The sequence below is a fragment of the Pithys albifrons genome, chromosome 8 (assembly GCF_047495875.1).
Source record: "Pithys albifrons albifrons isolate INPA30051 chromosome 8, PitAlb_v1, whole genome shotgun sequence".
Taxonomy (NCBI): domain Eukaryota; kingdom Metazoa; phylum Chordata; class Aves; order Passeriformes; family Thamnophilidae; genus Pithys; species Pithys albifrons.
This window is the reverse complement of record NC_092465.1, coordinates 23118385-23131741: the sequence shown is the minus strand read 5'-3', so window position 1 is coordinate 23131741 and position 13357 is coordinate 23118385. Positions and strand designations below refer to the sequence as shown.

At 40.3% G+C, this 13357-nt stretch overlaps 1 protein-coding gene across 1 annotated transcript in view; it reads right to left on the bottom strand.

Annotated features, from left to right (window-relative positions):
- The window catches only part of MTX2 (metaxin 2), a 31785-nt gene extending 19635 nt beyond the window's left edge, over nt 1-12150 (bottom strand). The window contains exon 1 of the mRNA XM_071562376.1: nt 11866-12150. Coding sequence (XP_071418477.1) covers nt 11866-11974 — 109 coding nt within the window. The 5' untranslated portion in view covers nt 11975-12150. The remainder of the gene's footprint in view (nt 1-11865) is intronic.
- Nucleotides 12151-13357: the final 1207 nt, after the last annotated feature.

The window sequence follows — 13357 nt, the reverse complement described above, 5'->3', positions numbered from 1 at the left end:
TTAAAACACTGTACACAGTTTTGTGAAGGTCACTGCCTCTAACATTAAGGCACAGAGCCTATCAGACCTATACTTGTATGGGCATGAGAAAGCAATTAATCACATTTAAGTGTCATGAAAAAATGTTTTATGTTTTATTGTAGCAGCTATTGGTTTTACACCCCTCCATTATAGTTTTGCCCTGGAGAAAAAAATTCTTGAGGTGGAAGTACATTTACATCTTTAAATAAAAAGAGACTAAGTGTCTGCGGTACTACAACCTTAACCATTTAAAATAATTTATCTAACATACATTTCTTCAATTCCACTGAACTCTTGCAGGAGCAAATGGAATGAGGAAATTAAGAATGGTATTACTACCTTTTAGCAAACTTATCACTGCTGGACTCTGAGATACTTACAGAAGTAACTGAGTCACAAAGGTACATTAATCTTGTAAATGCTCCAGCCAAACAGTGAAAACACCCTTTTTACGTGCCTCAAAAGGTACCAACAGCTTCAGCTGCATGGGCTCATTTCTACTGAAAATCAAGCAGACTTTCCATTTTCCAACAAAAGAGCTAGATATATTTCAAGAAATTCTGACATGAATTCCAGTCTGACTTTGGTACTAAACTATACGCAGCCATGAAGATACAGACATACAACAGATACACACACACAACAGCTTTTTGGCACACAGGATCCAAAACTAACCGCTGCTAAGACATGCCATATCCATGCTACAAACTAAGACACAAGTTGAACATTGTTTCTAACTTATTTGCCCTTATCAGCTTAAATCTTACTTCCACAATCTACTGTTCACATACACATTTTCACGAACTGTATCTGCTGACCCTAATTTCACGAGTCACGATATGAAGTCTTTATCTCACAGCCTCAGTACACAGGAGCACACATCCAACCTGAGGGACGGAAAGGACAAGGCTAGTTTAAACTCATTTACAGTTGTTGTGTACTCATATATGTTTTTGACAAGTAACTGAAATGAGGACAAACAGCCACACAAAAATCTGAGCCTTCATTATCAGCACACTTTACACTCCAAATTTCAGCAGTTCCAGGACAATAAATTAATAACACCCCCTGCACTTGGCATCTGAGCCTTCAGAGGGAAGTCACAATTTTGACCAGGTCTGGATGAGGTAGACATGCACTCATGAGCCTTAAACCAAAGCCTTCAGTTCTGTGTACACAGAGCAGATCAAGGTAACTGATTTTGCTATCACTATACAGACTGGATTTTAAAACGATCAGTTTCACATTAAGATTCATGTATTATTATTCATATCATAGGAAAAAAGTTCTGTAGCATGCATTCATCATATTGCACTGCATTCAGTGATATCAGGGATACAAACACAAAGCCTGTGCAATCCTCTGAAAATCAAATAATTAGATAACCATTCACTTCCCATACTTCCAATTTCTACTCATTCTCCTTCTTCCAAGATGTTCAAGAGTATGAAATGATTTTTTTCTGATGGAGCAAGAAGTTTAAATACTCACTGCTACCTGAGAGGTCCAGGTTCATAGGGTACAACCTAAATTCAAATTTCAGCTTCCATGCCTCCATCAATTAGTTGTAAGGTGAAAACATGCAGCTAAGGGAGACCAGAGCCCCATCGGGGAAGAGAGGAGGAGGAATCAGTGAAGGGTTGTCACATCCCTCCACAAGAGGAGAAAGTGTGTAACATCTTTAATGTACAGCAATGACTCTTGCCTTATGAATGTAGGTGAAGACATAATTTGTAGAATAATAGGCACTAATATTACACGCTGCTTCAGTTCTGTCATATTTCCAATCCATCAAGTTGATTAATGCTATAATAACTCCTCACAAACTTATCATTTGTGCACTAATGAAGTCAAATCCAGTTTATCCTTCGGCAACTATAATCTCCTGGTCTGTAAATGTTCATTTTCCTGCTAACCACAGCTACTGTGGCACTTGGTATATAAAGAGAAAATTAACAAATGTGATGTCAATTCAACTTCAGAAGCTTTCAAGACAGAATCACATTTATGTGTTAGATCCTACGCAACAGACATTTTTATCATTAGTTACTTACAGGATGAAATAACTGCCTGGAAGCAAACCTTAAAGGAATAGCTTCTCTACATTTCTTAGGAATAAGTAACTATTTGGTTCTTCCTTCTGCTTCCTTAAGCAGAGGAATTACTATTGTGTGGTTTTCAATGGGTCTGTCTCTCAAGCTTACAGTCTTCAGCAAAAATTGTTTTCCCACCCTACTGAAACTTTTCCCATGGTTAACAAATTCAAGTATTTAGTCTTTCATGTGGATTGTCTGCTGTTCAGGACAAGCAAATCTCATACTATTGTCTTTGCCTACTTCTCCTCTACCACATTGTTTGTTGATTAAAACAGTAACTGTGGGATCAGTCCCCCAAAAAAACTTTGTCTGGAAGAAGTTTGAGATCAAAAGTTACAGGGAAGTAAAAATTAAAGGGAGATGGACACAGAAAGCGTCCATCCTTGTTACCAATGTGCTGAGAATTCAGCAGATACAGCACCCCAACAATGAGTGAAGTCAAACAGGCAAGCAGACCACCTGCACCAAATCTTTGGGTTTGTGGATGACTAAAAAGGCATGAAAATTTCACTAAGCTCAATGTGTTTATTAGTCAAAGTGTCTTACTTATTAACAGTTAAGCTTCGAAAATGTAGATTTCAAAGAGATTACAGGGTTCTTAGGTGTCAAATTAGACTTTTAGAAGAAAATTCTGTGAACTGGTGTGTTGCATGTTCCCAGTGGAGTTTTAATTACTTAGGCTTGTAACTATTAAAATGGATTCCTAACTCCTCACCTGTCATGTCAGAGAATGACAGAAAATACGTATCTTCTGCTCTTACAAAAAGAACTTTCAAAACAAAGAATGAGTCATGACAGTCACATCAAATTCTCTGACACCAAAAGTGTATTGCACTAGCTGCATTTTTCAGATTTTGTGGTGAAATGTTTTACTTGAGCGACATTAAGGCCAGAGACAGATATTCAAAGAGCAATTTGATTTCAATGATTGCAGATGTTTCAGACTGACATTTCAATAAGACTCCACCCAAATACTTCTGGGACAGTAAGAGAAAAGAATGCACATATGCTGTAAGAAGAGATACTTTAGAGCACTAAACCCCACTACCAGTAGGGGATCAGCAGGTCACCTAAGGCCTACACACAGCTCCAACTAAAGCTCTCAAAACAGGATATATTATACTTGCACAGTGGTGAATTTTAATTTAAAGAATGAGAAGCTGAAATAACATTCCTCCAAGTGAAGTCAGTGAAAGAGGAAGCACCACATTCCCAAGACACTCTTTAGTGTCTCAGCCTCACCAATTCCTTGCCTGAGCTGTTCAAGGTCTATTTATGAGTGTATAAAACTTAGTTTCAACTCCTACACTCTGAATTACTGGGAAACTATTCATCCTGTGTCAGCACTGCCTGGATGGATGGGGGAAATAGACATTTTCATCCACCTTCCCCAAGCAGCTTCACAATGATGAAAGAGATGTAATGAAATAAATGGTTTACAGTTATGCCTTTAATCCTGTTATTTAAAAAAAAATGAGACTCTGACTGTGAAAATGAGAAGACACAAAACACTTTGCATGTTAAATTGTGGAATACACTAAACACCAGTTCAGCCGTTTCAGCGGTCTAGTATGAATAGCCAGTTTCAACAGTCGGGTACGAGGTGTGATTTGCCCTGCTAGTCTGCCATTCTTTCAGCTTGTGGTCAAACTGGGGCATTCTTGAATATCAGACACAGCCAAAGCCAGAGAGCTCTGGATCAAGGTATCAAGATGTTGTCTCCTGCATGGGAAATGAAATTACCAACAAGTTAATGGTTTTTGCAGGAAAACACTCAATTTGGAATTAGGCTGTTTCCAGCTCTTAGCAATACCACAGAATTCCAGCTGGACAAGAACATTTTTGGAAGGCAATGCAGATAAATATAATTTTCTGTTATAAAAGTAGCCTATGCCTAAATGGAACCAAGGGTAAACAATTAACAAATTGTTACTATCCTGTTGATGATTTCTCAAGTACTGAAACTACACAGTGAGAAGTAAATCAAGAAAATTTCTGCCCCAAATCTCCTATAAACTAAAATTTACTGAATTCTCAGTATGCTACCAATTTATGCTTTGATATCTTCTTTCTGCTTCTGTAACTATAGTATTCAGTCAGCTAACAATGTCTTCCATGCAATTCACTGTGTGGTGTTGTGTAGGTGAGGTTAGGACCTGGCCTGGGTACATTTGACCTTCTTAGAGCAATTTCATGAAATGTTATGAAGCTGCTATAGATCCTATAAAAATAAAGACTACTTCTTAAATCACCACATTTGCATGGATCAACTTCCTTTTAGTTACACCCTTCTTAAACAGTTTGATATTAAACTGACATAAAAAAGGAGGAAAGTTAAAATATCTGTATTTATCAGTTAGGTTCACAAAGCATTAAAGGCCTGCTAAAACAGCCAAGAGGCAAGATATCCTCTATTAAAAAAAAAAGCAAACAAAATAGTTGGCATTAATTTGAATCTCTGTATTGCAGTATTACATCTGGCGAGATTAACTTACACATTATTTTTACATAGTTTCCTTCAGCCTCTCCCTAGGTACCAATTTGATTAAAATATAATGAGGATTCTCAAAACTGTTTTCTCACAAGAGTAAACACTAACCAAGAAATTTAGTCTTACATCTGGGCAACATCCACATCCAACAACATTACTTACAAGTCTTCAAACATTATGAAGCAAACCCCCTAACAATCAGCAAGAAAACAATTACCCCTTTCGCTTTCCTAAGAGTGGTGATACATGGTGGACCTGCTGCTCAAGATGCTTCAGCTGTAGCAACCAAAAGAAAAGCACATGGAAAGCTTTTCTCCAGACTGCACAAGGAAGATTATTAGCCACTTGATATTAAGATGCATCAAAAAAGAAGCAGTTGATCACTTCATTCTCTTCTAATACAAATAGCTCATAATTTAAAGTAGCAAAACATTGTTTAAAAAGAAAATGCCAGGAACTGATGTGTTTCTGTATCTTTATTTCAGGAAATAAATGGAGGGTGCATTTTAACTAATACAGTGAAGCTGCAGCCACTTTGGAACCAAAGCAGTTAAAAGTATACATCTCGTACATTAACAGTGATCAATAAAGGAAGTACCAGAAAGTCATGAATTAGTTTCCTTAAGACCCACCAGTTCAACCCACCCACATTGAGTACAGATCAATTTCATGTAATTGGCCTGGTCCTGCAAACTAACAAGGGCCAAGAAAAAATGAAAGCATCAGCAACTCCCTGGTTCTGCTGAGAAAGGACCAAAATGTGTTTCATAGCGCCTTGCCAAATGAAAACCAAATTTCACACTATACATTAAATCATGTATCAAATAATTACATCATTTGCTTAAATCTGTCCCTGGCCGCCTTCACAGAGATACTACAATTCAGATAAACCACGGCTGTTCAGTAATTATTGACTGAACAGACAGTCCATGTAAAGACTCAATCTCAGCAGCAATTTTCAAGTTTGAGTTCCCTGTAACTGCACCACTACAAGAGTCAGCATGTGACAATACCGCAGCAGCCATTTAGCATGACACAATCTGTTTCTTCACCCTACAAGAAAGCTATTAATTGCATGTTTTTAAGCATTAGTCCAATTCTGTTACAGACTTTCAAGGGTTTTCAGTCCATGATTCAATCCTCTACGGTGCTCAGCACTCTCACCACTAGGGCAGGCCACAAGCGGGAGAACCTGTCAGGAAACGAGGCCAAAAAATCTTAACAAAATGAAATCCATAAATAAAAGTTGTTCCTAAATGAACATCTGGAGCATCTTCAGGAAAATCAGAGAGCATGCCAGCTAAATGATCTCAAAAGATTTATTTATAAAAGTCCTAACAAGCTATTTTACTTATTTCTGATATTCAGCATAAATGCTCCATCTCAAAGAAGCTCTATAATGCTTAATATTAGCTCTTTATAGATTTCCAAATCAATCACTTTGCTCCGCGCTACTCAAGTCCCTTGCCCCTCTTTGGCCCTGACACACGAAGTCAAATTTCAAGCACAGGAGCTGTGAAGAACAGGACAGTAGAGGTATGACACTCATTAATGCCTTAAGTGCCTTATTGGACTGGAACATTTCTTAGCCATGATATCCACACTTCTATACTTTATATCCGTTCTTTGAAAGCTCTCATAGATTGAGATCCCCTCTTCTCTGTGATAGTCTGAAACTCCTCCTCCTCCAAGGATGTTTACAGGCAGTCTGACCACCACTTCTGCAAAGTGCCATAAGGAGCTTCCTGCTTTCTCATCCACTGCACCCCTGCTATGATCCACAATAAAGATCCCACAGATCTGTCCCACCAGACAGGACCTCAGTATCCCATACCTGCTCCAAACGCTGCTTCCCACGTACACAATTCCTGCTCATCCAGCCCTAGCCCCTCTGGCCTTTCATTAAGGCTCCCCTTCACTCCCTCTTTACTACCTTGCCCTCAGCCCCAAGCAAACCAGCCCCAGTCTTGCAAAGGTGTAAGACCCAAGATCTCTAGGCAGGGTGGAAATGCAAACAGTTAGCACTGGTGCAGTCAGCCAGCCAAGCATTGCCATGAGCAAGGGGGAACACGCTGCTTTAGGGCTCACACTGTTTAAGTCGGCTCAAACCAGACAAAGGTATTTGCCATAGTACTCCTCACCTCTGGGAAACACTGCAGACTCCCTGCCTCAAAACCTGCAAACATTTATCCTGTTCTCTTAATCATATTCTCACAGTTTTCCTCATTCCAAGGCTTTCAGTGAGAACATCCAAAGTTTCTCCAACATGGCATTCAAATGCAAAAAAGAAATACACATGCAGCTGCACTTTGAAAGTTCTTGCTAGGAATGCAAGATTGATTGTCAAATTGTCACATGGAATTCATTGTCATTACACCACAGCTAGAAGGCAGTTAAAAAATCCCATCTCTCACCATAATACTTTCTAAACCAGTATATACATTTCAATATTTTTGGCTGGGCTTCCCCATTCCCCAATGAGACTTTTCTTGCATTCTTTGCAGCATCACTGGAATTTTTTCCTTCGATGTTTGCGATACTTCCTGAGCATTTCACAGGTTTTATTACTACATATAATTTCTTCTGATTTGTATTAAAACATCCATGTTCGTGTGATATTTAAGTCATCTTCCTAATAACTAAAGACCAGAATTTAAAGGTAATAATAATAAAAATTTAAGAAACTGGTGTGTACTTTCTCTCCCCATAGCCTGCCTGCAGCTGCAGTTTCCCACTCACGTTCAAAAGAGACAGCTGAAAATGTCCAGCAATGCAGCAACATGTGATGCCTGTTCAACTAGAGCAAAGGACAGCAACCAAGCCTTTTCATTCATTCTTGTTTCCAAAAAAAGTGACTCACATAGTCCAAACCTACAGGAGCAGACCAGGTTAGTGCCTGAGGACAATTAGAGAACAGAGCATCCAAGGACCAGAGAGAAAAAGGGACTGAGACATAGAAGAAAAATCTGGTTCCTCTCCAAAGTCGTTCCTTTATGACCTCTTTGAGCTGAGCTCCTGGACAGCACTCTCATCCAAACCAGGGCCTGGTTTCATCAGCTGATGAAAGCTCAGTTGCAATGCAAACTCAACAGTATCATATAGTTGTTACTTTTAGTTTACTAATTTTGTTACCATTGTTTCAAGGGCAATCTCATTTCTGGTGCGAGAAAAGAAGACATCACTTTAGGAGAAAACATGTACCAACAAAATGCTGATTAGAGAAAGACTGCTTAGTCTTAATAGAGCCAGAAACATCCAGAGAAGCATACTCTATTATAAACTTAATTATACTGCTGCTTAAAAACAGGAAATAACAATATCTCAAAACGAAATACGTACTGTACTATAGTAATTGTGAAAGCAATGTTTTTCCTGACCTAAAAAAAAAGATTGGATAGGCAATTCAGTCAAAGCATTGGCCCAAAGCAAGTCATGAAACGTGTCTAAGCACAAATTGGCAGGAGTAGCATAAGAGACTTTCTTATTGAAAATGAACAAGAGTTAAAGGGATTCCTTTTAGCTTGATTATCAAAAGAAAACACACATGTAAAAAATAATGCAGCCTGACAAATTTTTTATTTTCAAGTAAACGCAAAGGTTTCGCTACAAGCACCCTTGCAGCAGGCTCAAACAATCTGTGCTGCCAACAACCTACTATTAAGCAAGAATAATTAATTTTTTCACCTTACACATGCAGGAAATGCTAACATTTACCTATGCACATTTTGATACACAAAATGCATATTCAGTTAATTTTATGTCTTTATGTGTGGCAACAATTTAGGTGGTCAGGTTTCATTCCCTATGTATGTGTCCTCAGCCAAACTGCAGCTTGTCTTTATACATAAAACATGCATGTCAAAGATTTATTTGTGCTCTGGCATCTCACATTGGAGGTAGACTCACTATGAATGTAAAATATCTAAAGGCAGAACGGCATCTGTTTTTCAAACTGCATTCATTTCCCTTCGTATTAAAACTAGCTTCGGACTATTGGCCGTAACAGCAATAAACAGAAGTAATTTTCCAGAGATCAAAGGACAAACAAGGATATTTTTTTCTCTCTTTTGATCACTGATCTAAAACCAATGTTTCGAGGGAAGAAAAAAAATAGTAAAGCATATGGAGTAATTTAGTGATCAATTAAACATACTTTCAACAATCTTTTAGAGTTGATTTGAGCAGTCAGCTTCTCAAAACTACTCGAGTTAATAAGATTAATGTTGTACACCACTTGAAAGCTGGCACTCTAATTCTTCAACACTCACTTCCTATCCTGTTAATATGTGATTGACACTCAGTTGTTCTAAATAAATTCTCCACCATATTGTTCAATTAATATTTTCTACAGTTGAGACACAGTATCAACCTCTTTTTATTTCAGAACAAGCAAAGGGCTGAATGTCCCACTAATGCAAGTCTTACACTCCATGTGATTCAGTCATCACTTTGTATTTAATCATTAATGCATTAGAAAAGCAGACTGTGCTCAACACATTCCAGTAAAAGCATGTTGCACAAAGAGGGTGCTGAATTACTGCAGCAGAGCAAGTAGGCTGAGCAAGTGATGGTCACAAAACTGCTGAGGCTGGAAGGCACTTCTGGGAGGTCCAGGGTAAGCTGCAGCAGGTTGCCCATCTCTCCTTCAGTAGTGAGCATCTCCAAGGATGAAGACTCCACCACTGCTCTGAGCAACGTGCTACAATGTTAAATCACCTTCACACCAAAGAAGGTTTTTCTTGTGTTCAGACAGTGTCTTCTGTGTTTCAGTTTGTGCTGAGACAGTGAATAGGCACCAGAAGTGAACACACAAGGTACAAGCAAAGTGAAGATAGGTAGTTATTTAGAAAAAAAACACATCCACAGAATGCCAGCATGTAAAAGAAAGTTATGATCATCTTCCCTACTAAAATCCTCCTCACACCTTTCTAGAAAACAAACTGCTGGGCTAATTATCTCAAGCACCTGCATGCAAGGACTGATGCACTGCAGCTGCTACATGTTAAGAGCAGCAGCAGCAGCTCACTGCAACTGCTGTGACCAAATGACATCTTCATGAACGGGACCCTCGATGACAAGACAGTGAAATTTCATTTTTATGAACATGGAAAAGATTCTCATTCTTACTTTTCCATCTATACATAACAGAAAGGCAGTATGCACTATTAAAATAAGTGTTTTTGTTAAGTGGTATTTTTTCCTTGAAGATACACCATTTTTCCTCCCCACAAATATTCCTAAATTTGAGGGATATTTTTATCTTCTTAGTACCAGAATGAAATATTCCCTATGTCAATGTGATGTTTCAGGAAATCGACAAGTGTCATGGGTATGGGCCAAGATCCAGGAAAACTTTTTTTTTTTAAATTGAAAAATCTTCCATGCAAACAAATTGAGTGATTTTGCCATTATTTAGGTTCAGACTGGACTTGGTTCAAAATATGGACAAACTAGAAAGGTCATGACCCAGCAGCAAAAATATTTTTTATTTTTAAGGCAAGTAACTGCTTTTAAAACTGACTCACTTTAGGGAAAGCAAAGACAATGCCATAATTTAGTTTTTAAAAATATTTCAGTGGACAAGTTTGCAACAACAATTTGGAGTGTACCTTGAGTCACAGTAAGTAGCTGCATATCCTACAGAGTACAAGATCATTAAAATAAGCACCAGCCGTTTCCATTCTGCAAAAATGGAGAAGTATTGTTAGGTGCTAATACATTACTTTACCTATTAAAAGAAAATGAAATACTTAACCTGTGATTGACAGGTAAAGATGAACTGCATCTTCTTTAAGCTTGCTAGATTGTAGGAGGGTCTAGAAGTACTTAAGCAGCTCTGATGCCCTCAAAGTACCACCTTAATATTAAAATTGTTAACACATGAGTCTCAGACTGGTGTAAGCACATGTCACTACCCCAAAGGGGAGGTAAGAATCTCTCCAAGAACGGAATAACACTTCTCCACAGAAGTGAAGAGCTAATTGCTGCAAAACTTTGCTTTCTTGCTTCCCATTCTTCAAAGACACATTTTCCTTACACTATACTTAATTTGGATCTCTCATATTTCACAACAACTTGCTTCTTTAGCAGGACGTTGTTGTGAAATAATAGTACTTTCAATATGAAAGCAATGAGAAGTCTTGTGTCTGTATTTGTAATTCTAAAAAAAAATAAGTATTATCAAGTTGTCACTCAATATTCATAAAGGTCACACAGTAGACGAAGGTAGGAGAATCAAGATCTATTCATGTATGTCATTACCCCTAACGACAATATAAATTAAAATATACTACAGAGATCATTAAAGGCAAGTAAATGGCATGAAGCAATGCTGATCATGACCATATTCTCCATATCCTGAGGATCCCGGGCTCTGGCCCTCAGAATATAAGCATGGCTTGTGCTAACATCCATGAATTAGCAATTGCCCACTCAAGAGGCCAGCATAACTTAGATTTTCTGTGAGTACCTCTGCAGACCTAAATTAAAGATCCACCACTTTCACATGACCTACAGCTCAGGGTGCATTCATAGTAGAGAATCCAACTCAGCCTCTCTTGTTGGGGCCTCCAATGAGTGGCAGAAGACTCAGCTCCTGGGACAAAATCCCGCCTTCCTCAACAGGTCAGTATCAATCCAAATGCTTTTGCCTTGCAGTATTCATTCTTTGTCAGCTTGTGTAGCAGCAAAAGACCAAAAACAGAGAACAGCAAGTAAGGAGAAACTGACCAGTGCCCTTATTTCCAACATGCAACATACTAACTGTATTTTGAACTTCCTAACCACGAATTATCCAAGGTTCATGTTCTGGTTTTTATTTTCGGAGCATATTAATACCATTTCTTTGCTGTGCGGTCCAGGCACAGCTCCGGCCTCCCCTGGCACGGACTACGCGGCACCCGCCGCTCTGGGCTCTCCCACACTGCGGGACTCGGCTCAAACTGACAGAATTATACGCACGACAGGGGTTTTTGGGCCACTAAAGAAAATTAAATAGCTTTAAAGACAGAGAAGTTGTTAAATAGAAGTAACGATGCGCCCCGGCACAGGTGGGAAGCGAGGGAGCCCACAGCGGAGATGTCCGGCGCGGGGCCGTGCGGGGTGACCTGTGCCCGTCCCGCGGCACTCCCGGCACCGTGGCCCGGCCTCGGCCTCCCTCCCTCCCGGCGGGGGCCCCTCGGGCACCGAGGCCGCCGCAGTCCGGCGCCGCTGACCCCGGAGCGCCGCCCCGGCGCCCCGCCCGCCCGCGCCGCTCACCGGCCAGCTGAGTCACGAAGGCCTCGGCCACCAGCGACATGTCGCGCACTGCGGGCCAAGGGCGCGCACAGGAACTGGGCCCGCGCCGCCGGGGGGGCCGCGACTGCATCCGGGGCCGGGGCGGGGCCGCGTCCCGCCGGGCTGCGCTCGGGTCTGGGCCCGGCCCGCCGCATTCCCGGGCCGCTCGTCAAGGATTGCAGCCTGAGGGCAAACCCCCTGGACTAACAGCCAGGGCCCGGCCCGCGGCAGTCCCGGGTGTGCCCCTCGGGGATCCCAGGCTGCGGACAAGCCCCTTGGACTCACAGCCAGGGCCCGGCCCCCGGGGCACTGCCCGCTCAGCCGCGCACGGCACCCTTGGCTTTGACAGGGAGTCGCCAGGGGAGCGGGAACGGAACTCCCGAAGTGTCGTGGGGGTGATGGGGTGTAACTAAAGTGTACAGCTGCCTTTTCGTCAGCCCAGGCTGGGAATCGTAATTCCAGACGAGAAGCTCTGCATTTTGCAATGTGCACTTTGCCTTTAAACACCCATTAATTTCTTAGTCCTAATTCTGTAATATGAAGACTACCTAAAGTTTCGGATAATGCTATAAAATTACATACTCAACAGGCTGATTGCAGAGAATTACTCTACAATGCCTCTTGATCCTCATTTCTGTAGCCACACTTTAGTAAGAATTGAGAATATCTCGTTTTGTCAAATAAGACTTACTGTGAAGGACAGATAGCACAACATTTCAGTCTTGTAAGGTAAAAAAATACTTGAAGTACCAGCAGACATAGAATATATATTAATGTATTAATATTTACAAAGTATGTGAAAGTCCTCTGGTGACATTTACGGTTGAATCACTGGGCATTGTTACTGATTTTATTCCTCACATGATTGTGGAAGCAAACTATTAGAGCAGTAGCAATAGCAGCAAAGACAGTAAATACGCTGTAACAAAGGAGTGAAGACTGAAAACAGCGATGCAGAAGGGAACTGATCATTTTAAAATGCTGATGAAAGCTCCATTTCTAATTACAGTTGTAAGTTGAGTAGCATCGAAATTCTGAGCAATCTTGAGAAATTGAATGACTTTGTATTAAGAGATTACAGGAGTCTAAATTAAGCTGGTGTGTGCTATTTGAGTCCTTTCTTCAGCAGCAGTACTTAGAAGGCTAAAAACACAAGGTGCAAAAGGCTGAGCTTGAGCTAAGTATGAGCTAGCCCAAATCCACACATTAGCACCCAGTTATAAAAGAAGGTTTCTCTGTTTGCTCAGAAAAACTCAGCTCAGTTTGATACAATGAACTTGTCTCCAGAAATGAAGGCGGATGATGCAAACTAAATCAGGGAACAAAAATCAGGAAGTAATCTAGCAAGTATCAACAAATACCTATCAACAGAAATCTATTAACAAATCTAAACAATTAGCCAAAACAGGACAAAAACTGGGTGGTGCTCAGGCCATGCCTTCAACAAGAGGCAAGACATAGATGCTGATGCATC